Genomic DNA, 26,936 nt, shown 5'->3' with positions numbered 1-26,936 from the left:
GCATTTATGGTTTCCTATCTCAACAAACTGGAAAAAGTGCAGAGAAAAAGAGACTGGTGATCAAAGGTCTGGAATGACCACTGTACAAGAAATAATTCTTCCAAACTCTTTAATCTGGGAAGGAGATGATTGAGGGGGACTTATGATAGCTTATAAAGTCATGAGTTGCTCATGGGAGGTGAACAGGGAACAACAGTACTGCTCACTCTATCTTCTAATATAAGAACTGTGTTTAAGAACTGGAGAGAGCTAAAACTATAAGAACTAAAGAATAGTGGCAGTTGGTATCTGAAATGTTAACAAAAGGAGTACTGCTTCCTGTAGTCTTAAGTTCAGCTGTGAACTCTGTGCCGTAAGGTACTGTGGGTGTTAAAGGTTCACCTGGATTCAAAAAGAGATTGGGCAAATTAATGGAAGCAGAATCCACTGAGAGTGTTTAAAAGAGCTGCTTCTGGCTCCACGTCCTTGGCTGTGAATCCCTTGAGGCTGGCGAAATTGATCTGGATGCCTGGCTTGTACTGGTAGGCTTCTGTTGGCCAATGTCTTAGTGTTTAGGTTGCTGGGGTAGGCGGATTTTTAGTTTGAACCAAATCAGGCCCTTCTTATACACTGAAAATAAATGCATGGGAAACTTTATATCTTTTATGTGAAACTAAATTTTTTTTTTTGCTTGCAGTGATTTACTTGTTTTCTTAAGCAAGAATATTTCTTTGTGATATTAGCAAGTTAAAGTACTTGGGATTAATTTTAAATTATGAGATTGATTTTCTGTCTGTGCTGTTTATTTGGCTAGATGTAAATATGTTGGCATTAATCAATATCAGTTACAAATATACAGTAATTCTGAGAATTCAGAAGCAAATTTTTACAAAGTTCATAGTTTTCAGTTATACATATTACCAAAATATATAGCATTTAATGTCAAGTTCTTCTTTAGCTCCAGTAGAGTAACAAGTAACTTATGTGAGTGTAGGTGTTGATTTGTATCTCTTATTGTACCTGTTTAGGCATGTTTTGGAAATTTCTTCTTGAAGCAAGTATTTAGGAAAATACTGATTTGGGAAGAAAAAAAACACTTTTTCAATTGCATCCTGTTCCATCTCAATGTGAGTTATTCAGTAGGCATATTCTGAGTTTTTATGTCCCATTTCTAACATGGGTTTAATACTAAGTATTTCTAATTCAGTTACATCATCTTATGTATATATACTGTGAAATATATATCCCTAAGTGCGTGGAATATGCAAAAAGATATTCACTCAAAAATGCTTTTTAGAACACCAAAAGTAACTAGCTCCTGTAATTTAGTGTCATTGGCTTTTGGAATGTGTGTGTGTGTGCGTTTAAAAAAAAAAAAAAAAATTAAAACATATCTGCATTTTTTCACTACAGAGTGGAAAGCCACTTACTGGAAGCCACAAAACAGAATATGTACTCTCAGTTTTCACGCTAAAAGTTGGATATGAATTTTTATTTTCTCTTTCAATTCAAGGAAAATTACTGACAGATTACAAGACCTACAAATCCTTTTACAATTTTAGTTGAAGAACTAAAGCCTGAGGTACCAGGTTAATGGTACTGGTATAGTATTAATAGTATAATATTAATGTTTACATGATTACTCCCTTTCACAGAATCTTTTCCCATTTTCATATATAGTTTTTGAGATGTAGGTCCAGAGTGGAGTGTTCAAAGGGCAGGTGAGCTATGGATTCATACAGTAGCATAATGATGTTCTCTCTCTCTCTCGCTCTTTTTTTATTTTAATTCTTTTTTCTTTTTCTAATGTTTGACTGGTTTTTTTGACTGCTAACTTTGAGCTGACATTTGTGTGAAACTGTGTTTCCTTAGCTAAGATCTCATTCTTGAGGGGCTCTGAGCCCATCATTTCATATATGAAGTTAGGACTTTTCCCACCAGATGTAACTTCAGTCTTTTTCCTTCTATTTATGTAGATCCCTATCTGTGAACAAGCTTTGAAGTTGTCGATATTTAACATAGCACATTTCCATAGGGTTTGTCTAGTATGTTAAGGCTGTCTTCACTTACAGTCATTGTATTTGGTCATTTTTCACACTTATTACAAAATATTTGGGGGAGTGGGTAAAGGGGTAATCTACTCCTTTTAACTGATATCATCTTACTACTTAAGAAATTACTTCTGTCATACTTCCTTCCTCAAAGATGATAATGTACAACTGGAATGTTCCTTAGCACTTGCCAGCTTTCTCCTATCCTTTAATTTAAATAATATCACAAAAACAGTTAAACTTAGGGATTTGTAATTCTTTCCACTGAGAATAAAATAAAATTAAATTTCTTATCCTTCGTCCTCCATCTCCTTCCCCTCTTTACCCCCTTCCCCGCTCCAAAATTTGTCATGACTGGTAAATCTCAATTCATTCTCATCTTATAATGCCCATGCCTTGGGCACATTTGTTTTCATTCAGTTGTGAAGGAAGCATTCATATATGCGGTACCTAAATCAATAGTTATTCTCCTGTAATGAATTTGTAATTTTGTAGTATTTTTATTTACTTTTTTATTGATATATATATATATATATGTGTGTGTGTGTGTGTGCGCGTACATTAAAAAAATACAAAATTATGCATGACTGACCTCTCAAGTTCATTCTGCTGTGATGCACAGTGTTCTCCATGCTAGATCACGTGACATAAAAAGGAAACGTGCCTGGCTACAGGACAAGCATGTGCACTTAGATGTCAGTTGATGGTTGGACTGGGGGAAGGACTACAGGTTTGGGAAGCAGACAGGGCTGCTCTTTGTTGTCCTCCAGAGGGCTGCCATGCAGCCCTGCAGCTTCTTCTCCCTCTCTGGGAACCTGCACGGCACCTTGGCCAGGCACTAGATTGCAGATCACAAATCAGACTGAGGGGGAGGTGGAGATCTCGCGCAGAGGAGGGGCTGTAGCAGTGTGCTGCAAATATGTGGAATACAGGTGCTGTTCTTTACCACTTCTGTGTGAGAATAGGAAGAATCCTTGCTTAACCAATTCTAATATGTGAGACTTCACAAATCTAGTATCAAATATGTCCTTTACTCCCCTTGTGAATTAGAAGTTATGGGGTGAAATCCTGACCTTGCCATTATTAGCGTGAGTTTTGTGGGAGATTTTAAGTGGGTCATAGTTTTACTCAAGGTTTTTATTAACTGTGATTAGTTTCTATGTTTAAATACATTTAATATTTTTTTTGCTGTAGTGACAATATTAAAGCAAAACCTCATTCATTCCAAACTTTGCATTTATCACTGTGGTTAAGACTAGTCCACCAATTTATAATCTTCTTTTGCAAAGCAAATGTCAAGGCAAAGAAAGCAGTTAAGGAAAAACAGGTACTGAAATAAAGCTGAGAAGCCTCCTTTCCAAACAAGAATTATTGCCCACGTGATTAGAATTTGACTGTGACATTACCACTGCTCTGTCAAATGATTGAGGCATATCTGCTGATCTCATCTAAATATTGGTGTGGAAATGCGGAAATTGCTGACTGTACATCTATTGACCAGCTGCATTCTGATGACTAAGATAATAGGCTATTGTGTGCTTCACAATAGAGCTTGTAAAAGAATATTGAACATCCATGAATAGTTTCTGACTAGCTGAGGTTCCGTATTATAGTTTTGAACTCCAGTCGTTTGTCTGTTTTGGATTCATTCGTATATAATACATTCCTTATGTTAATGTCTTCCTGAGGAATTCATATTGAGGAATGATAATTAGATTTTAGAATGCCCGTCTTCCGTGAAGTAGAGCAATTGAAATCTTCATGCTCTGCTCTTGCCTTTCTGTTCTTAACTATACTTATTTACTTACCAGCTTATATGTTTAGTTTCTGAATAAATTTTGTTTCATAAAATGGATTTTAAAAATCATTACCATGCTAAAGTAAATTTGTAGTTAAATATATGAAAAAAAAATCAAATCTGTCATGATCCAGTCTTAGTTTACCTGCTCTAACTTTCTAATTACAATTTTAAGCAGTAGCATCATCTTGAAGAGCCAGCTGAAATGTTGGTAGTCTGTTTTTCCCTCTTCTGCTTGTCTTTCTAGTCCTCTGCTTGTATTACAAGGGTCAGTTTTTGCCCCTTGCTTGCTTTGGGCAAGTAGTTCTTTACTGCTCGTGTGAGTAAAGGAGACAAAACTGCCCTACAAATCCTTTTTTTTTTTTTTTCCACGTTTGTTTAGCCTGTAACAAGTTCTGGAGTAGGTTTTAAATTCACTACGCGTAGCTATCTTTAGGGCTCACATCTGGATGGCATTGCAGGAGCATATTGCTGAAAGCAAGCAGCCTAGCAGTTTTGATAACAATGGAGTCTGAGACAACACGTGATGCCTGAATAAGATCCCATTAAAAAAGGGGGAGCGAGAGGGATGTCTAATGCAGTCCATTTAATGTGGAACTCTCCAGAGTGTGAAGTGGGGATTATGCCTCCTGCCCTTCTTATTAAAGACTGGTAGAGAAAATGCTCCCTGGGTGAATGGTATCTCCATAACAGACACTCTATTACTCATGAATACGTTTCTAATTATATCTTAATGATCTCAACCACAAATAGGAAAACAAAAATCTTTGTCTCCCTGAGTGGTTACCTTAGTGGCTGCAGGACTGGCAAGGTTTAGATTATCCATCTCCTCTTACTTATCCTAGGGGACTTCATTGTGAGAAATGAGACCTGTTTATGATGGTGAATTAAATTGCTGTAAAAGGTTATTTCAACAGACAGTTGGAAAATCATAATAAGATAATTTAGTAAAAAGGGGAGCTAGAGTATGCTTAATGAAACATGATTAGATTTAATTTTCTTGCTATTTCAGTCATTAAAGGTGCATTATGCTTTCTCAGACTTCATTTGGGCTCTTTGCCATAGACCTGCTTTTTAGTAACAGAAACTTGCATGTTCCATTAAGATATGAAAATGGCTAATAATACCATACTTTCCTGTCCCTCTTTTTTTTTTTTAATTTCAGTTACCAACTTTTCAGATTTTTAGCTGTTTTCCTCTTTTCAGCCTTTTATTTCCTCTCATATTTATTGTACACATTTTACGGTGTGAACAACTATTCTAGGAGAACAGGTTGAATGGAATCATGGAAAATACCAATATAATTATCTTAAATATAGCTTATTATGAGTAATTAAAAAATTAACTCCTTTAGCTATTACTAATACCTATGTTCTAACAGAGTTACTGTTTTAATCGGTTCATATAAAACATGTTTCTATGCTGTCTTAAACAAGTGGTCCATTTACTTGAATATTTTTTATTCTCTCCTTCTTTAGCACAGTGGCAAATTGTATGCCTTTGTATATGGGATAAAATTTCTTTCTGACCTCTAGTGATGATAAATTTAGTTCCTGATGATATTTTATTGCCTCTCTCTTATTATCAAAATACTACTTTAATGTAAAAGTATCCAGCTCCTTTTCAGGCTGTCAGCTCATCTGAGAGCAAAACTACTCTTCATTGGTAGACAATGTGGACAGAGCAGTGGTAACTTGCTCATGGGGAGCTAATTAAGCATGGTTTTCAGGGCTTTCCTGTGGTGTTTGAGGGAGGAGATATTTGGGTTATCTAAATGTTTCACGATATTAGGCCCCTTTGGATGTAGGTTTCGCTGGGGAAGGCTTCTTCAGTTCAAGGTGGAATTTCTGCTCAAGGTGGTAAGGGAGATGGAGAGGAGAGACAGACCTCCAAACAGACAGTAGCCTGTTAGTCATGAATGCCTTAGGGGATGGGGCCAAGTTCAGGTTTTTGTTCACAATCGCTCAGAGGGAATGGCTGACTGGATTTCCGAAGCTCAGGATGTGTATTTTGACTACCAGACAAGATGTTATATTAGCATCTCTCACCATCTCCTACTGAAGTTGCTTCAATTTAGATATATTATTTTTCCCTTGTAGCAGAGGCTTCTAACGATCTGCACTTTAAGTTAGAATGAAGAAAAATAGAAGAACTTCAGTCATGTACACATGAAAATGTGAACTGTTATGGAGTACAGGTAGTGTGAGAAACTAGGGAGTAGATCAGTTGAAAATGAGAACATCTTTTGAAAACTTGAACACTTGAGGAAATGGAAAATCCAGATCTATTTTGAAACACTATAGAATCTGAAGTCATTCATTTTTAAATGTTGCTAGAATAGTTTCATTTTAGTTTTATATTTAATTTATATATTATAGTTAAAATAATGTACAAGAAAGTACGTATGTGTATATATATATGTATCATGTTTCCTGTGCTTCTATTAAAGCAAATAGGCATAAGTTCTCCTATAATTGTTTAGGGATATTTGTTTACTACTGAAATGAGCTAGCTGAAAAAAAAAAAGCTCACTCTTTTGAGACTTGAAGGTCCCATATATGTTTCCAGTTTTTTCCAGGAGATACCTTTCTTAAACCCTCCTGCTTTTGGTCATTTTTGAATTGAACCTGTGCTCACAAGAAAACATGTATTATTGACTAAAAAACATCTCTATTGTTAACTAGAATTTATTTCTATAACCCATACCAATTTTCAAACCTGGGTGACTAAAGTTAGTTTCTTGAACTGGTATGTAGGCATCTAAATAGAAGTGGCTGATTTGGGGAGGGCAGGAGGGGAAAAGAGACTGCGAAGAAAAGTATAATAAATCGTTTGGAGATTACCCTGGAAAGACATGCAAGTTTAAAAAAAAAAAAAAAGATATTCAAGACATTATTATGTACTTCATTATTATTATTAACAATTTGTTCTATCTTTGGAAAAGAGGTAGGACTTTTTTAAAAGAGCTTCCTGTTTGCTGGTGTTAGTCATTCTTTAATCTATCTTTGATCCATCTGTTAGTCTGCTGTAAAAATGGAATAAATTATGGGTGAGATCATATGTAGCAGCAGTGAGCATGTTTTCTTTTAAATCACAGCTGCTGATACCTCTCTGCAAACGCCTATGTGAAGCAGAATTATTATTCTTTCCTTGTATTCCTGTAGATCTGAGGTAGGACCAATTTTTAAAGCCAAAATTGTCCTTTTGCTCCTCTTTGAAGTGTAGGAGTTGAATTCAGAACAACTGAGAGTGAGAGTTTCCAAAAGTGTCATTCTGCTTGTGCTGGGCTAGCGCACAAAGGATGCCTCAGGGATACTGGTGGGGCAGGACCTGACGCTGTAGTGCTGAGAATATCTGTGGCATGAGTTTCTCAAATTGTCTATGGCCTGACACTGTAAAGCTTGCCCCTGTAGGAGCAAGACTGTGGCCATTCCAGAATTCAATGTGCTGCATGCTTTTTGTGCACTTGGGAGAAGCAGATTCTGTTTTCTGCCTTTTCTTTTGGGGTTGGGTGATGAGGACAGTTAGTGCTTTAGATCTGTAACTTTTATTTAATTGAAATCGCTATGTGAAAAGGTGGATGTTGTCACTCAAGTGACTCAATATAAGTACCATTTTAAATTAACAAGAATAGTAATCTATTAGCACGTATAAGTTCATATTATGTAAGCTCCACATAGCAAATATGATTGGAATTATTGTCTGTCTTGTCAGCTCACTTTTCTTTCTACTTCCTTCTCATCAGTTCCTGCTCAGATGCTGTCTCATAATCCAGCATCGCTGCCAGGCCACTGCCAGTTGAAGAAACTGTTGCCTTCAAATATCAATGAATTCCAGTGGCTGGAGGATATAATTCCTGTGACTGATGTTGTGTTCATGCTGTCAGCATTTTATAGAACTGAAATGGGGCTGTCACTTTTTAAGTATTTTGCTGAATTACATTCCTGAAATACTACCTACTAAAGTTAGCTTCATCAAGTTCACTTTTTATAAGGTCACAGGTGGAGACAGAAGAGGATAATTATTATATGCAAAACAAGAAGGAAAAAAATAAAAACAAAACAATCTTGATTAAAGGGAAAAAGTGTTGTTTCTGTCTCAGACCAACAAAACTGAAGATATGTATACCTTCTTTGGTTTTGCACAAGCAAAACTAGTTTAGAAACAAACTCTGGAGTCTGGAATCTGTAACAACATCCTAGAACATGTTAAGCAAAGATAAGATGCTGTCACTAATCTCCAAGTTCTGTCTTTTTATTCTCTAAATTTATTTATACTTTTAAATATTTCATCAGAACTACATGCCATTCCTTCTGGGAAACAGTAATAAAGCAAAATCATGTTAACCTCACACAGATCTTGATTAAAGAATAGAGTTAATGGCTCATTTGGTAGACAAATGTAGGCTGATGAATGGATTGAATCTTTATAGGGGGTGTTTGGATAACAGTAAGCTTAATTCTTGTGTCTACAAGTGAAAGCTTGATTCCTGTATTTATATAGAGGAAAAAAAAAAACTATAATTCCTTTTTTTTTTTTTTCTCCTTTGTTCCAGTTCAGAACTCACCTGGCTGTGAATTCGAACTGCTCCTTCCAAATACTCCCATATGTGGTTTTTAGCATCAGACTTGTTTCTCTGAGAGCTGTGAAATTTTTAGTGGCTATTAACACAACACTTGTTAGGTTTGGACTTTGCAAATACTTATTTTTGTAAACTAACATTAAGAAAGATAGCAAACAGTTCACATCTTATTCATTTTAAATATGCATATCAAATATGCATATACTCAGGAGTGTGTTAATCCAAGGTTTCACTGTGATAGGTGCACAGTTAGGGCTAGAATGAGTAGTAGGCTCATTCTAGTAGGTAGGGTAGTATAGTAGAAGGTCTAATCTTGCGATGGTGACAAATTCTGAACCTTTGCCTCAGCATCACAGTTTCAGTCTGTTCAGACCATTGGATTTCGCTTTCACCCTAGCTCTTTCTATTCTAGGACTTTCTTATCCCAAGTTGTGTGTATAAAGTGGCAGATTCCTCCTTACATTCTTGAATGAGTGCCAAGATAACACTGTGATAAATGGGGTGTGAGTGTGTGTTGGGTAATATACATACTATTTATCTGAGAATATTAACTTGAGATAGAGTTGAGAGTAAAGATGATATAACGGTAATTTAGAAGAAAATACTTTACAGACATAATTTATCCATAAACCCTATTCCTATATATCACAGAGTAATGCAGCTAAAGTATTGACAAATCCAGGAAATGAAAAACATTTAATCATTCGATTAAAAGGTTAAGATGTGCTAATGTTCATGGTTCTAAATTAACCCATTTAAATAAAAAAAGTATTTGAATCTGCCATTCATTATACCTTTTTTTTTTTTTTCAATGTTCATTCAGAAATAAGTTGAGTGGTAATTAATTTGCTAGGGTAGCCATTCAGAGTAGTATTGGTACTTTGAGCTGAGTGAAATGTTGATAGCTGATACGAGCAGTCTGATTGCTGAGCATGTCTGTTTTCTAAACGCACCTCTCCTTGGGAAAACACAAACCCCAGAGCAATTATAAGGAAGCAGATGTCCAAGACTGAGATTAACATGCCTTAAGAATTCTAGTAGGGCAAAGTATCGTTTTCTCATTCAAGCAGGTTCCATTTTTCTGTGTTTCTTAGCTTGTCAGCTTTCATTAACGTACATTGACTAGCCCATGGACACTCATTTAACACCTTTCTCTCCAGTACCACTGAATTTTAGGATAGTCCGTGAGTGTAAAGAATAAAACACTTGATTGCAGATTGAGGGGGGACAGTGGATATTTTTCCCACCTCTTGCCGTATTCTCAGAAAAATCTGAGTTTTCTCTCTTTTTTTTTTTTTTTTTCCCCCTCCTGTAGTTAGTGGAAAAAGTCAGGAAAGATATTTCTGTCTGGATCTCGCACACCTCAGTAGGTGGTATAATCACTGAGTCAATCTCAGTTTCTTCTTTTAACTACTAATTTAGCAATTAATTAGATATAGAGAGGAACAGGTTCAGGGGGAGAAGAGACAGACACGAGTTCCTCAGTAGTTGATGATGAATTAGGGATCTTGCCTGGAGTACAGGAGACCAGTGTTCAAATCCCTGCACAGCCCAGCTCTAGCAGAGACTTGAAAGTAAATTTTCAGTATCCCAGGTTAGTGCCCTAAGCTAGTACCCTCTTCAGCATATGCCTCTTTTTGTGATTTTTAAGCAGAAATTCCGTTCTGAATCCCTCAAACCTTCTCCAGTCAAAGTTTTTAACGTCATCCTTTGGATGAGTCTAATGAATCTATATTCTCTAATTTAAAAATGTCATTAGCAAATTCCCCAAGCTCATCTAAACTTCTTTCCTTGTAATGGCAAAGAGGATGTCTTTTGCATCAAAGCAAGGTCTATCTGGAAAAAGATGTCAGTTGATTGGTATCTGTCATTCTTAAATTGTTTAAGGACCACCTTTTCACTGATGCTGAAAATGCAAGTCTGAGAAGTGAGACTTTTGCCATGGGAATTTCATAGTTTAATGGTTGATAGCAGCTTCCAAGTGACTTTGCTGTACAAATGCTTCACTCATACTTGAGACTCCCCAAAGCACCTATGAACTGTGGAATTAAAAATGAACTTACTGGTGTGTTGGTATCAGTTACCTTTTGAGCTTCATTGCTTCAGAACATGCCAGTGTGAGTTCTTCCAGGATGCCAGGATCTTCCTTAATATGAGAAATTTAATGTTCCAGAGTAAGATATCTATGAAAATTCTGTTCAGTACTGTCTATTCAGTCTCAAGCAGATTTTTTTGTTTAAGGGAGTGCCGGATGTTATTCACAAAGGCTAGTTTTCATGTTAAGGAGGCTAATTTCCCTAATCCTTCACTCCAGGTAATGTGAAAAAGGGTGTTTTTTTTATAGGGAATTGTTTCAGTGTTCTGTCTGTGAAGGAGCCTTCTCCCTTCCTAGAGGGAGGGATCTTCTCAGGCTCCCTCTGTTGACAGTAAAGAAAATTTGCCTTTGTGAATGCTTTCTGCACTCCTAAAGCCATTTAGAAGCAAAAAAAGAAGCTTTAAGGTTTCCTGGGTGCCAGAATTTTGGGCACAGTCCTGTAGAAAGAGGAAATGTCATTGAATTCAGAGATTTCTTGTGGAGTTTTTTTGCACTTCAACTGTATCAGTGAATATAAGATTGCATGGCCGGTTATAATTTTCTGTGTTGTGCTGCAATAACATTGATCCTGTGCCTTTGTCCAAAAACGGTACATAAATTTCACTGAATTAAACCATTAGTTTCTTGTTGGTTTTACCAAGATCACTGTTTCATTCAGTGGAAAATTTTCGTGCTTTCATGGGTTGTTTGTTTGTTTTTTAACTCAGAGAAGTATAAAGGAAAAGCAGGAACAAAGAGGAATTCCTGCTCAGGATTTGGGACTCTGGTATTTTATGCTATAAAAATTATACACTAACGTAAGTGCATAAATATTCTGGGATCTTTACTTCTTTTATTAGGTGTAAGAGTATTGATGCCTTCCTGCTGTTACCCTTTTATAACTTTGAAGGTTGTCTACCTCTCATTCTAAACATATTTAGCACTCTTTTCTTTGTATAATTTATAAATCTCATACTTACTGACATAGGCGGTTTTGTGATCCTTGTTAACTTACTACTTAAATCTCTCTTCTTGGAGTAGCATGGCTTTTTTTTAACTTCTACAAGTTGAAACATTAAGGGATTGTCTCAGAGAAGGAAAATTAGTCACCCTATGAATAGATTAGATTATAGCATAAGAATATGTTTTTTGTTCACAGTACTTTCCTCAGCTCTGTTCTTCTTTGGAGTTCTGTTTTCATAGGATTTGGGCGCAACAGAATAAAATGAGAAGAGAAAGGGAATAGAGAGCCTACTTATTGTATCAATTCTTAATGTTTGATTTACAAACAAAGCACTTGCATGTCTTGACAGAAACCAGTTTTCTAAAAGTAACAGATTTCATCTTTTAATTCTACAGAGGCAACCTTCTTTAGAGATCTGTTTGTTGTAAATATTGCCTTCCTTCCTTATGCCTCATTAGGTTTTGGCTATTAATACAACTACAGTTAGATGGTTGCCTCTAAGATAACAAAAGAATTAGGGGAAATGAAAATGATGCAACAAATGAGTTCCAGGATAAAAAGAAAGATTGTTAGGTCTCTGATGAAAATCTGAAGACAGACATGGCCAGAGAACGTATTTGTAAGCTGATGATTCAAATATACTTCTCAAAAAATGCTGTTGTGAAATTTTGCATCACCTACTGCAGTGGGATAGGAGAAAAGACTGACAATTTTGCTTTCTGTACATTGGTACTTGACATCCTACGTATTTATTAGTGCTATCCCTCCTCCTTCATCACTCCTTAATAATTACTCTGAAGTATAGTTTCCCTGTCCTCTCTTGACTTTTCCTAAACACTTGGTGTCTAAGAATATTTTTTGTTTGTTTGTTTTTTATTTGTTTGTTTTTAATCTAGCAGGGGTTTTTGTGAAACTTGCAGGATTACTAATTTTACTGCGTGGACTGAATATATCACTCTTGTGATGCATCCAGGAGGCATGATATTCATGATCATTTCAGAAATCCATTGCCAGATTAATAGTTCCTTATTATTATATGACCATACCCAGAGGAAAATAGTTTGAAATATTAGTCCTGTGAAAACTCAACTGTTGAAAAAGGCTGTTTTTTTTAAAGTGGAGTAACAAGAGAGGTGTCTTTTGCAGAATGTTCTTACTTCTAATTATATCATCCATAAGCAAAATAGTATTACATTAATGTTAGAGATCATGTTTACACACTTTCAATTTATGCATAACTGGTCTTATGCATTGGAAGCAACAAAATGTTAAAGGCCTGATTAGCCAACTATGTACATACGGGTGGATTAACTTTGCTCAGTTGACTTTCTGTTGTGATTGAAGAAGAGTGCGTATGCTGTTGTGAATGTCTTCTGCAGGCTGTATGCTGATGATCAGTTTTGTATGAAAGGATTCTACTGTTACATCTAGGAAGGTTTCTGGACTTCTAGTTCATATATACAAAGTAGTAAAATATGTAAAAATAAGCTGAGCTGAACGCAATATTGAACTGTGCTCTTGTTAAAGATTCTTGCTAACATCAATGCTTTTGTTTATTTCATACTGGCTGTACCGTGCCACAGCACTTCAGGGAAATAATGGAGTCTTTTAGCAAATATGGTTCACTTTTATAATTTTCTTCTTTCAATGAATTTGGTTTACGAAAAATCAAAACTTCTTGTTCTGTCTCCATAATTATCTAACTTGCATTCATAGGTCATATGTAGACTTGAGAAGGAGAGCCCCCAGTACAATTAAAGTTTAAATACTCTGATCCTATTGAATGAACAGTATTAGTGCAGTATGTAGCAGTCCTTTGGTTTAATTATAGCATATCTCCAAAGTTAGCATTTGATACATTTTTATTTTCTGCCTCTTGGATAAATGACTAGGAGGCATGTATATGAAGTTTCCCAAGTCAGTAGCTGCTTATCTTGATTGCTATCTGTTTTTGTTATCTAAAATGTAATTACAATACTGTAGTATTCACACTGTGCTGTTCTAAGTTCTGATACACTAAACGGAAGAGAAATGATGACTTTAGACCACAGTATCTTGCTGACGTTCACACACCCACCTTGTTAATTCACACCTTCTTACCTAACTGGCTTTAAAAAAATACTTTGACTGATTTCCTTTAGTAACATACAACCCTTCAAAATTAGAATTAAAAGTTTAATGGCCTAAATACAGTGCGGTCCTGTTTGAAAAGCCTGATTTATCTTCTGTGCTTCTTTTTTTATACTAGTATTTCCTTGTTATGCCCTTGGTATTTCATAGCTGTCCTTTTTAAGCACTGAAGCAATTAGTTTTGAGAAGGCTGATTCTTCAGGGTCCAGTGCTTTCCTGCCTTTCATACGCCAAAGCTGTACATTTTAATGAAGTTGTTTCATCTGTGTTGCCAAACACTAGAATTTTGCTGCTTCAATTCTAATTATCTCTGCTGGCAAATGCTATGTTTTATTAAAGCTGTCAAGTGCACTGTTCATTAAATGGCCACAGTCTGTGGTGCCGTGCACACAAATTAGATCAGCTTTGCTCCTTGATAGATTATGAAGAAGTTAAATATTTTTATATAAACCTTTAAAACCTAGTCTAACAGCAATCAGTGATGACTTACCTAAGTAAAGTGTGCCTGTAGTTTCTTGAGATCTACTATCTTGTCACAAACCATTTTTGATACATATATTAAAATTCCAGTAACCCAGCTGAGTACACTGTTTGTCTGTAAGATTACTTTATTCTTTAAGAGACCATTTCCATTCCTAAAGATACCTACAGTTGCATCTTGAATGCTAGTTTGTATATTATGGTAAGATAAGTTTTGTTAAGTATGTATTAATATAAGCAAAATACATCAGTGTTAGCCTTTCGTTGAGGATTGTATAATGTAATTGATCTCCACTAAAAGCAAAGACGGCTTCATTTTAATGTTACTAACCTGGTGAGTGCAAAAGATTGCTGTAGTAAACAACTACTACCTTCTCTTTTATAATTGCTTATTTTGAAAGGGAATTTTACTGCAAGATATTTATGTGAAATATATGGGACACTAAGCTCAAGATGACAAAATATACTTGCAAAAAAAATAATTTGAGTCATCTGTCATTTTGGCACAGGTGGAGTTTTTTGTTATTATTTTTATATATTCTCTGGTTATATCATTATCTTGAATAATACAAATAGTCATTCTTACTATTTAATTTATTGTGCTCTAAATGTTCTTTAAGAGAATTAATCAGATATCGTGATGATAGCTAATCAGATGAACATGTTGTTGTCTTTTGAAAAAGATAGGTAAGGTAGGTTTTTCTTACCTTTCAGCTATCTGTAGGAAGTAACTTCAGATTTTTTTTTTAGTTACATGGCTTTATGGCATCACTTCTCTATATTGGTTACTTTATCTTTTAAAACATGTAATTTTATACTTTCCAACATAGCATTTAAATTTATTAGGCTCTATTTTAAACCTTCACAGAAGCATATATTTATTTTACTGTTTATCAAAATCTTAAATGATATCTCAAAGCTAAAGGGAAAAGAACTTTGGGGTTCTTGTATTTTTTTTTGGGGGGGGGGGGGGGTTGGTAGGAAACTGCAGTCCTTCAGAAAACTATGAGCTACTCTTCCTCCTCTGTTCTCTTTATGTTCTAGTTTGGAGAGCTCTAGTAGAATCAGATGATCCTTGTAGCCTCAAGTTTCAATGGAAGCTATATTTGTTTGTGTTTCTTCGTCTGATAGTGTATTTTGCCTTATCAAGTATGTTTTGTGGTATTCATAGGAAGCAATAGCATTTAATTTGAGTTTTTGAGTGCAGAAACAGAAATTAATACTCTCAAAGCAAACATCTGAGCCTCTGCATGCCAGAACTTTTCATTCAGCAATCAAATGCTTAAAGGAAAAGGTTTGTTCTTCACATAGCAGGACTTTAACACCTCTGTAACAGAGCATCTTCAAAAATGGAATTGTAGATGCACTTCCCAGTATTCTGAGTTTCATTAGACTAGTTAAGAAATAAAAATTAGGAGTCTCTCACTTGAGAATTTCCTGCAACAAATTATTGATAAGCACAGGTAGGGGCTCAAAAGGTGTTGCCTAAATGCAGTCCTGAGGATTTAGTCCTGGCCCAACCCAGAAAATCATTTATATACTAGAGATACCACTCAATTTTGTTCATTGTTTGATGAGGAGTGGATTCTTGGAGGAACAGTAATATGTTCTTTGTGATTGCTGCTGGCTCACAGTCGATTAGCCTCGTTCTGCACCAGCTGTGGTATCTAGATGGTCAGTAAGATTATTCCAAAGAAGGGCAGGTTGCTACAGCTGTATTCAAGAACAAATCTCAGACAGAAGGTCCTAAGTACCTCAGCACAGATGTGGAAAATTGTTCTTGGCCACCAGCATTAGTTGGTCTTCTAAACAAAGAGTCTGGACTTTGAGGGAGAGTGTGCCTTTCACTCTGTTCAAAGGCTGAAGTCGCTTTTGTCTTCTAAAATACTTATCCAACTTCAGACCTCTAGTCTTCAAATTTTTGGTCTTGCACAGCATCAAATTTAACTTATTTCAAAGGCCTGCTATCAGACCGGAGATAGATCAAAAGAGGTATAGCATGTTCTGTAGCCCTGAAGTAATTGAGTGATCTCTCTATATAAATCGTACTACAACCTAAGTTTCAAAAATAATAGTCCCTTGAATTTCAGAGAGCATGAAGCCACATAAAACAAGCGGAAGATCAGGACGGTATGAGAACATCAGCGATATAGATTATTCAGTGGGAAAGGGAAGCATGGAAGTGACCCAGATGTATGTGAAATATTACTGTTTTTTATTGATGGTTTTTGTGATATTTTTATTGATGTTTTTTATTATCATTTTCTCTTTGGATGTATGTTTTTATTTGCATTTGAGTCTGAACAAATAGGACAAAATAATTCCTGAACCTCATAGGGAGGTTTGCAGAGTTTTCAGGTTTATGTTTATATTTGGGCTGAGATTTGGAAGAGCTTATCACTTTTCTATTTTGGCTTCTTGAGAATTATGTGAATTACTATTGTGACTAGTGTGAATAAGCGTACCTTTTGGTCATACTGCCTTATTCACCCCTTTCAGGTTGATTGTGTGAAGTATTTTAACTACAACAGAGGCAAAAGCAATTTCTTTGTAAACCATAACAGCTTGCTCTTATCAGTATAGCCTCAGAAAATTGTGAAACATCACTGAAGCAATCCTTCAAGTATAAGAAAGACATCTTCCAAATGATGTAATTAGATACAGAAACAGGTATCTGATGCGTATACAAAATTTAGTATTATACTTAGGAAAAATCCTGCCTTGGGTGCAAAACAAAAAATACGTTTTTATGAGTCACTGTGGATTATCTGGCTGAAATGCAAAAGAGTAAAATTATTAGTGAAATACCATACAAAGAGGAATGTTCTTGATTTTGAATATATAGAAATTAGAGGTTGATGTGCCATATTTTAATGTATAACTATACTATTTAACTATACCATATTTAACTGATTCTGAAATTTTAGGAATAGCTAGCAATTTTTTGCAGTTCAGAAGAAGTATGTGAGAAGTTTTGGTCCAAGATTTTAGATGTGATTCCCTGAAATTGATACTTTCTTTAAATTTTAACTGATTGTCCTGTATTTTAAATGTTGAATTTTAAAGGATTAAGACAATATTGCTTTTGTATTATTACATTTTGGAAAGCAATAGTCTGCTACTAATCTTGCAAAAGGAAAACTAGATTATTTTAATTTTGTATTATTTTTTATTGCAGGAACACCAAGACAGTATACTAGGTAGCACGATGCAAAGTGTAATCGCCTTACTGAGTAATTTGGTTGCTAACAAAAGCACAAACATGATGTTACTCTATAAAGAAGGTATGTCTTGTTTGCATTTAGTTATTCTCCTTAGTACAAGTGTTTCCTAGTCCCTTGTAATATGTGGCACTGTGTGAAACTTTGAGCTTATGATAAGTATTTTTATTCTGTATTGAATTGTTAGGTAATCACAATGTAACTGACTGGAATTCCTCATCTACATCTCTTAATGTTCTTGGTTAGAACTATAACTTTTAGAAAGCTGTTTCCCCGGGAAAACATGGTTATAAAATAATGACTGACTGAAGCTTTAATTATGCTTATGAAGAACGGCTTTGGAAGAGACTGGGCTTGAACTCTGACTATAATAGTGCAGAATGCAGGAAGAAAGTGCCTCTGCAAATTCTTTCTTTCTCACTGCTCAAGCCTGTGAAAGGATGAGTTTTACAGTAATTCTGTACTAGAAAAAAACAAATAAACAAAAAAAACCCCCTAACTGCTGTTCCAGTCTAGCAAGGTAGAACGATGAGGTGGAGCACAAACTGACTATATAGCCATCGTGTGAAAACCATTCCACATCTTTATTTCACTGTATTTTATTATTGAAGCTACCTTTCATTTAGAAATTGGTTCTGGTTTACTAAATGAAGACAATGTTTCTGCTTTTGAGATCTTTATAAGTTTGTTAGAAAATTTATTAGGACTATACACTTTGATAACCTAAACAATTTGCATTATTTATCATTTGTCTTATTTGTAGTTAATGAATAACTGACATCCAGCAATACAGATCTACAGTACTATTTGTGTAGAATAAATCAAAGACCTAGGCGACTGGCATAACAGTATATAGTATACTCCAGAAGGAAAAGGAAGAAATTCGCATTGTAAGTCTACACAGATAAGCCTTTTCTTAAGCCAAGAGTTGAGAGGAAAACTTTCTAAAGTCTCTAGGCAAAGACAGAAAGGAACTTAAAATGGCTTCATCAGTGTATTGCTCTTCTATAGATGGTCACACTGGAAAAGGAGTTAGATGAGACATAGTATAGTTACCAGTATAAGTATCAGCACTGATGATGAAGATGAAATTGGAGTAATTTGATCTTAGATATTAAAAAAACATAAAAATCACAACACAAACCAGTCTGGAACTCTGTATGGTTTGTAGTAGTGCTCATGCCCTTATTTTCATAATTACCTTAGTGGTTAAAGCACTCATTCAGAAAGTGAGAGACTTGACTTCTTGGCCCTTTGCACTCTGAAGGGATTGAATGGACAGTTCCCACATCTGGGAGACCATCATGAACTTAATCACAGAATGGCCAAGGTTGGAAGGGACCTCTGGAGATCATCTAGTCCAACCCGCCTGCTCAAACAGGGTCATCTAGAGCACATTGTCCAGGATCACCTCCAGGTGGGTTTTGAATATCTCCAAGGAAGGACACTCCACGACCTCTCTGGGCAATCTGGTCCAGTGCTCTATCACCCCCAGAGTAAATAAATTTTTCCTCATGTTCAGATGGAACTTCCTGTGTTTCCGTTTGTGCCTGTTGCCTCTTGTCCTGTCACTGGGCAACACGAAGAAGAGTCTGGCCTCATCCTCTTGACACCCTCCCTTCAGACACTTAAACACGTTGATCAGATCGCCTCTTAGTCTTCTCTTCTCTAGGCTAAGCATTGTAGATACCAGCATTCTCTTCTCTGGTTGAAACGGATCCACTCTGAAGCTAGCAATATGACAATCATAGGGCCAGAAGAAAAAGAAGTAGAAGAAAATCTGATTGAGTTTGAGAGGTTTGTAGGATTCTGATTGTTTGGTTAATTCTCAGCAAGGTGCCTATTATACTCAGAGCTGCTTAAGGTTTTGGGGGGTTATATGTACGTGCTACTTTACTTTCTTTGGGCATGTTTGTTCTGTGCGTTCGAGTGTGATGCAAAAATCCTAAGCAAGCACTGACCGGAGCTGCAACTAGATAACTTATTAAAACTGCACAGTGGCATGGAAAGAAGTTAGCACAAATCCCACAAGCACTATAGACACATACTTGGAATGCTTTACACTAAGTACTATGCTGTGCCTTTCTGCATGGCTAATTAGGTGCAAAACTATTTAACATGGTGAAAATGCATCTATTCCCTAAACATCTCTATATTGTCTCACAAGGCAAAGTGTTTCGTACTTTTAATGCTACTGGTTGTATGCCAGAGCTCTTTTACTTCTCATCTGCTCTAAAAAGAAAAAAAAATGCATCTCTTCTGTCATGATAGTTCCCAAATTGAGGAAGTGGGATAGAAACATTATTAAAGTCTTTTATCTTTTCCTTGTGCTATGTCATAAATGATTCCAGTAATGTTTTCAGATCATTAGGGATCGGATAACACCAACTTGGGCTCACTGAACTTCATCATCCACACTAGGAAGAACTGCACAGCAGGGCAGAAATAACTTATCTCAAGTAAAATGTCTTGTCTTTTCCCATCCCTTTTACCAATTGGCTAGTCTTCAGAGCATTAAAAACCTGGCATTTGGCCAGTGCTTTATCGATAAAGGGCCTAATTGTCAATTAAAGAACATCTGAAACTTGGTCTATAGGAATGTTGTGAAAGTATTGATTTAGTAATTGTAGACCGTAAGATTTTATTTGAATGAAAACAGGATGAATGTTATTCTGGATGTATCTCCCTCAAGATGGAGGGCCTTACCCCCCCCCCCCCCCCTTATTATTGTCCATTGTAAATGTATGGTATTCAATGCAAGAAAATATCTTAAATTTCCCCTGCTACTTTGACTTTGTCATTTTTGAATGATTTTTGAGTGACAGAGAGAGACATGATCTGGTAAAATGGCCACTAAACTTCTCCCAGTTGCAGAAAAAGAGCTGGGGGTCCAAATGGACAAGCTGAACATGAGTCAGCAGTATGCCTTTGCAGACTGCATACTGGGCTGCATAAGAAAGAATAACCAGCAGGTTGAAAGAAGTGAATAGTCTCCTTTATTTGGCACTTATGAGATTGCATCTGGAACATGGTGTGCAGTTTGGGGCTCCAAACTACAAGACAGACATTGACAAGCAGGAGCAAGCCCAGAGGAGGAGAGCCAAGATGATTAGGGGATGGGAACGCACAGTGTATGTACTTGCAGCCAGTCAGTCCCCTGCACTGCTACACGAGTTATTCCATCCCAAGGGCAGAACTTTGTATCTACCTTAGACTTTAAGATGTTTATGGTAGCCTGTTCCTCCAGATACTTGAGCTCTTTCTGAATGGTGGCCCAATGCTTTAGTTGCATCAACTGTTCGCCCCATTTTGATGTCATCTGCAAACCTGGTGAAGGTGCATGCTGTTCCATCCTATTAACAGTCTATATCCAGGCTCTTAATGAAGACATTCAGCATTTATGAGCTAATATGCTGCCCAAGAACACTGAAGACAGATTATTATGATTGATTAATTTCTCTGATTTCCGCATGACAGTGTGATAATTAATTCATGTATATATGGTTCTTTAGAAGTTTAAAAACCCTAAATGCATGCTAAACATTATAAAGGACAGATTATAAGGGCAGTCTTGTTGAGTTTTTTGGGTTTTACGATACTTTTTTTTTTTTTTTTTTACTTTTTTTGATAGCAATGAGGATTGCTTTGCAATTCTTTGTATGCCTTTGTTTGGTTGCCAAAAAACAATACTTTTGCTGATCATTCAGAGACCCTAGTCACTCTTTCCTTTTGTGCTTGTTAGCCTTTAGAACTGTCTTTTTCCTTCTCGAAGGAGTTGTATTAGGTGATAGAGAGATTTTAAATGGTTGCAGCTCACGTGTGGAACTTTCACATATCTCAAGAAATCTTCCTTGATGGCACTTCTTTCGTTACTACTGCTGTAGTTCCAAACTAATAAAAATGATATGGTCATACATTATAGCAACTTCCATACAAGGTGGACTGTCTAGGATTAATTTCTCTCTCCCCTGAACTGTGTTGTTTTGTGTGACAGTACATCAGGCATGTAACAATAACCACCTGTAATGTTTAAGGGTGAAATAGAGAATAACATACCACAACTGAAGTTGCAGAGGGAATTTAAAATGGCCTATACTGCGCTATATTAGCAAATTCCAAGCATTTTTTCCGTTAAAATTAATGGTAATTTCTGCTTAATAAGCAGAGAGGAATAATATAATTCATTTTAATTACTGAGACTGAAAGTCAATAAGGAGACTAGGATTAACCTATGATCTCGTGTGAAAAATTAAAGATAAGATGCTAAAAACCCAAGATAGTATCAGTCATTTTTAGCAGGGTCTTCTAAGGAAGTGGCACTTATCCTGTCTCCCTTTGTCTTGGCTTCTATCTGCCAGTCTCTTTCCTTCCTCCCTTTCCCAATCTTTTGAATTCATTGGAAAACTTTAATTTAATTTGACAGAGCATAGAGTTCCAAAAACCAAAGTACTTAACGGTTCTATGATAGCCAATAGCTGCGGAAAGGAGAGAGATCCAAGTTAGGGCCATAGCTGAGGAATAATATAGCATGGGCTCATCAGTCATCTGCTCTGTTTGGACTTGTGGCTAATCAGTCACAGTATACCACCTCCAAAGTAACTAACCACTTTGAAAGAGTAGATTTAAAAGAACTTTTCCTGACAATCTTAAACGTGAGTACAGCAAACAGAAAAGTGCAATACAAGACGTGTAAAACAAGTATATGTGTACTTATACATTTGCAGAAAGAAAAGAATCTTAATATCTAAAATTCCCAAGTTATAAAATTTAAAAAATAGTAAAGTTGGAAGCATATCATCTTAGACCATGCTTATCCCTATGGAGATTAGATTGTTAAAAACAAAGGTCTCATTGCATCTTCAGGTAGAAACTAAAGATGTTGAATGTAAATATGTTCATCTTAGAACAGTTTGTCTTCTTTTGTCATAAAGTTATGATGTGATCAAAGTGGATCTAACTGATCGGAGTTTATATTCTGCATTAGAGTAGTTCTTACTAATGGAGGTGAAACCTTCTCATCTGAGATTCCATTTCCTTTGGTATTCATTACATTAATTTATAAAGCATAAAACTTATGTTCTTATATTGTATGCTAAGCTCTCTTAATAGGCCTGTAAAGATCTATTAATATCACTATACTCCTTCTGGCCTTTTTTGTATGCGCATCCCATTTGCTGTTTAAGGTATCTGCAATCTCTTGTTTTAAATTTGTAACTACTGAGTTCAGTGTGCTGGTCCATGGCTGAGGAGGCTTCCTATGTAATGCCAAAGGGCCCATAGGATCAGTCGGTGCAGGGAGCCCGCTCCCACTATAGAACTTCCCAGCTTATAGCTGGGAAACATATGAGGGAGCAGTGCCAGGGTTGCAGGAACAGAGAAAGGGAGTCATTAGTGACAAGGATGGCAAGTTATTGCTGTGGAGATAGGCAAGGATATAGGATGCAAATCTGTAGGAAACCAGGCCTTATTAGTTCACTTGATCGTGAATAACCAGCTATATATTACTTTGCACTTGTCAAGTTAAAAGGGGTAGTATCAACAAGCACTATAAAATGAATGCCCAGTTCTAGGTTTTAGAATCATTAGAGCTTATGCTGTCTAATTAGCATTTGCAAATGCTGATTTAAAAGAGAAAAAAACCCCAAACCTCAAGTCTTGTGATAGCAGGTGATCATATACTATATTCCTGTACTTTTCAGGTTTGTCTGTTGACTAGACACATTGTCTATACCCAACATGTTGTATCTATTGACATACCGGAAATTTAGACATATTATGTCAGCTGACCAGAATTTTAAGATGTACCACAAAACGAGGTTTGGCTCTTTAATAAGTGAGTGGTGTTAGTGTGCAAGACTGTTTAATTGCGTGAAATTGTGAGTAACAAATAGCCAAATTAATCACTGTACTTTATGTAGTAAATTAGTCTTGTACACTAATAGAACTAAACTTATAAACTCCTTATTTTACCTTCAGTTTGCCCTTTTTACCTTGTTTTTTTTTGCCTTCTGATTTTTTTCTTTTTTATGGATCATTTACATGAATTAAAAATAGGAAATTTTCAATTGTCTTAATTGTCTATAACTAGCAGTATTTTCAACCTTTTTGGGTCTTATTCATCTTCTGGGACATACTCAAAGGCAAGGAAATTCTTCATTCGAACTGTTGCATCATTTGTGTTTTGCTCATAGAAAGAGTTTGGACATATTATATTAGAGTGAGAAATGTGTTTCAAAGGCTTCACCTTCTTCATGATCCTCATTTCTATGAAGTGAACAGAACAGATTGTTGCAAAATAAATCTTATAGACTGCAATGGACAACTTCTGGTAGTCTGTCTATAGCTATTTATCTACTGCTGACAACCCTTATGTTCATTACATTTATATGAACAGCTATTTCGGGATAGAGAAAAGTAATTCCTTAGTTTTTAAGAAAGGTTTCTGCCTAAAGCTGATCTTGTAAATTGTTTGCAGCCCAGTATTGCTTACTAATCAGTTCACATTTTTTAGCTTTTTGGGGTGTCACTATATTCCATAAAGGGTTTATCAAAAATTTTTCAAGATGGTCTTGTAAGACGATGATGTTTATGTGAAGTTCAATCCAGTTGCACTGGATTATATGACCTTTTCCAGGCTCTTCTGCTGTGCTTCTGTGTTTGGGTATTATACTGAAATATATACTGAAACTTGTATCAGTGAAAGCAGAGATGTTTGTCTGGATGTTTAAAAAGAATTTCCATTACATGGTACAGAATATCCTAAATTTTATCCCTTATGTGTCAATGCTGTTGAACCTCAGCAACTGAAATAAAAATGAGATTGTGGGGTTTACCACCTACAACAACAAAACTAGCCTCTAAGGTCATCTTTAAAAATGTAAAAGCTGTTAATAGTACATGGTAGTTCAAGCAGTTTCTGGAAAAGTGAATTTCCAAAGCAAAGACCTTTAGTGGAAATGTAGAATGTCAGGCACAGCAACTGTTATATCCAATACCATATTAAGAAAGCATGGTAAGCACTTAAAGCAGGGGCAGCTATTAAAAAGGAAGAGATCTGCTTTAAAATTTTGTAGTCAGATTGTCATAACTCATTTGAAACTCTTGAAAGAAAGATAATAGTCAGCTTCATCGGTGAGGGATCCTATTCATCTTGTGGCACATTACTCTGACTTTTAGTCAAATGTCAAGAGATTAATTAGATTCCAAATATCTTTGTGTGTCGTATTGTTGAAGTCTATTAAATATTGCATAGCCCAAAAATGGCACTCATGAGACAACAATCCATCTTTAACCTTTTTCTGTTTCATGCTTACCTTAATGATAGGTAAACGACAATGAATTCTGAATTCTCTAGATAGGCCCCAAAGATTTGTAGCTTATCTAAATCTTTGGAGAATATTTTTCTACCTTTCGCTCCCTTACTAATAATTGTATTTCAGTTTCAGTCTCCAAAAGACATTTGATTACACTGCCCATTGCCTAGTCCTTAGTAACAGCTTCTGCCTTTCCTAGTCAGCTCTCTAACGTCCTGAATTGCCAACATCCGTGAAAGTAGACTTTCTTGTCAGTTAGATAATGCTGTTTCTTAATGATGACTCTCCTGTTGTGGTAACTCAGATCCTCTTCCTTGCCTTTCCCAGCTATGCAGCACTACTTTGAACTACAGTAGAACACAAAAGAGTGTTAGGTAGTGGGAAATTGCATGGGACTTCTTTTTAAGGAATGCAGGTGAGTTAATTGCTATAGCTGGCTTCAAAGTTGCAGGATTTTTTTTCCAAAATAGGAGTTTACCTTAACTAGCTCTAAGACAGAGGTCAAGAACAGATTTAGGGAAAGCAAAAGCAGGAAAAAAAGAAAAGGAGAATGGATTAGTCATACAGGGGACTGCTACTTGTAAGTGAAAGGGTGAAAGTTACAGAAACCTATAGAATACCTTATTTAAACTAATACACGCTTTAAAAAATATGATACAGACTTAGCTTATAAAGAAAACTGAGACAAATTCGGACTAGTTCCTTCTTCTGAGGCCATTTGCTCATTCTTAGTACTCCCTTGCTTGCAAAGAACGAGACATAGCCTTTAAATACAGAACAGTTTATGCGGATAATCTTTTCAAGATAGCATATCAGGTAAAGAACCTTGGAATTATTTTTAAGGCACAGTTTTCGTGCTAAATAAATTTGCATTGTTTGCATAATCTTCATTTTGTTTAGTCATTAACAGCGTCTCTACTAAAAGTACTGATCTTGATGACTTAGGTGTAATTTATTTGTTTTAATTTATTTTTGCAGGAGTTTTCTGCAAAGCTTTTGCAGGATATGGTATCAGAATATTTGTTCACTGACCAAAGATAGAAAATGTGTTGTTCCAAGAGAGTACTCTTCACCTGCTTGTTGTACAGTACTCTAACCATCTATAGCTTAGTTCACATGCAACATATGGCAATTTTGGATGGGAAGAGTGGCAGGGGGAATAAATTAGGGCAATTAATATGAAAAAGAATGCTAAAACCATTTTCCATGTTCAGTCAGTTTAGAAAAAATGTTCTTGGTTCAAACACTTTTACAGTGAGAAGTGTTTTTTAAGTACAGAAAATAAATGCTGGCAGGCTTGTATCATCCTGTCATAGTAGTTGCTACTATATCGTTTCCATGTAACAGGGAAAGCGCCCCAGTTAGGAGGCATACCTATTCCAGGTTCTGTCATACAGGATGCAAGCCTTTTATAACTCCCTGCTAATATCGTGGCAATTAGTTCAGCTCTTGAGATGTCTATATCCAAACACAGTAGTCATGTGTCACTATGTTCCTATGAATAACAGTTAATATGAGAAGTCAGTAGTAGCTGAGCCTGAATAAGTCTCTGTTAGGATGTTATGAAGTTCAGAATGTTAAGATATGATTTTTCTGACCTAAAATGCCAGTTGCTCAGGTGGATGGATATAACATGACATGGGTAAACTTCGAAGTCTGGTAACATAAAAGATGGGAACCATATCAGAATAGCATATTAGTAGTGGAGTCTTTGAGGAAGAAATAACCTGTGTCATCTTGTGATATTCAACAGTATAACCACTTGAAAAGAATGAAAATAGAAAATGTAATTGCTGTGAGAAACAGGTATGCCATTCAAGTGGAACCAAGCCTGTTGTTAACAGTCCTATCCATAACGTGCAAAATGTCACAGCACACTTTCGAAGACTTCAAAGAATAAAATAAGTTAATAAAGGCTCAACAGGCTGTTACATCTTCTCTTGCTGGTGCTATACTGTAAAAGAGAAATGTGGTTGAAGTAGCCTTTGCTGATATAGTCCCCGTGGCCAGGCAAGCAGAACACCGTAGCTGGCTGATTAAACTACCTAAAATATCTAATTTTAACATCTAATTGATCAAAAAGAAAAGATTAATAACAAAAAATTTTCAAAATCTTTTAGTTCTGTGGTGTCCTAGTTTGAGAGGCCCTACAAAGAAATGTGATGACATAACTTGTCAGCTTTGTTTAATTGTGGGCTCAAAGTTCAATAGTATGGCTATTTCAAAACTTAATCTGTTTTTATATTTCTAATATAAACCATAATAGACAGTTATATGACAACCATAATAGATAGTTATTGATACTTATCAGAAACCTGGAAAAAACTAAGACTTCAGCTTTTGA

The 26,936-nt window shown here is 35.9% G+C and overlaps 1 protein-coding gene across 2 annotated transcripts in view; it reads left to right on the top strand.

The window, feature by feature from the left end:
• Window positions 1-26,936, top strand: part of ULK4 (unc-51 like kinase 4) — a 257,771-nt gene that overhangs the window by 137,771 nt on the left and 93,064 nt on the right. For both annotated transcript variants that reach the window (XM_068935673.1, XM_068935672.1), the window contains exon 33: window positions 17,237-17,342. In XM_068935673.1, coding sequence (XP_068791774.1) covers window positions 17,237-17,342 — 106 coding nt within the window. The remainder of the gene's footprint in view (window positions 1-17,236; window positions 17,343-26,936) is intronic.

This window comes from Struthio camelus, chromosome 2 (genome assembly GCF_040807025.1).
Source record: "Struthio camelus isolate bStrCam1 chromosome 2, bStrCam1.hap1, whole genome shotgun sequence".
NCBI classification, from domain to species: Eukaryota; Metazoa; Chordata; class Aves; order Struthioniformes; family Struthionidae; genus Struthio; species Struthio camelus.
Note: the sequence above shows the minus strand (reverse complement) of the source record. Positions and strands in the feature narration are given on the sequence as shown.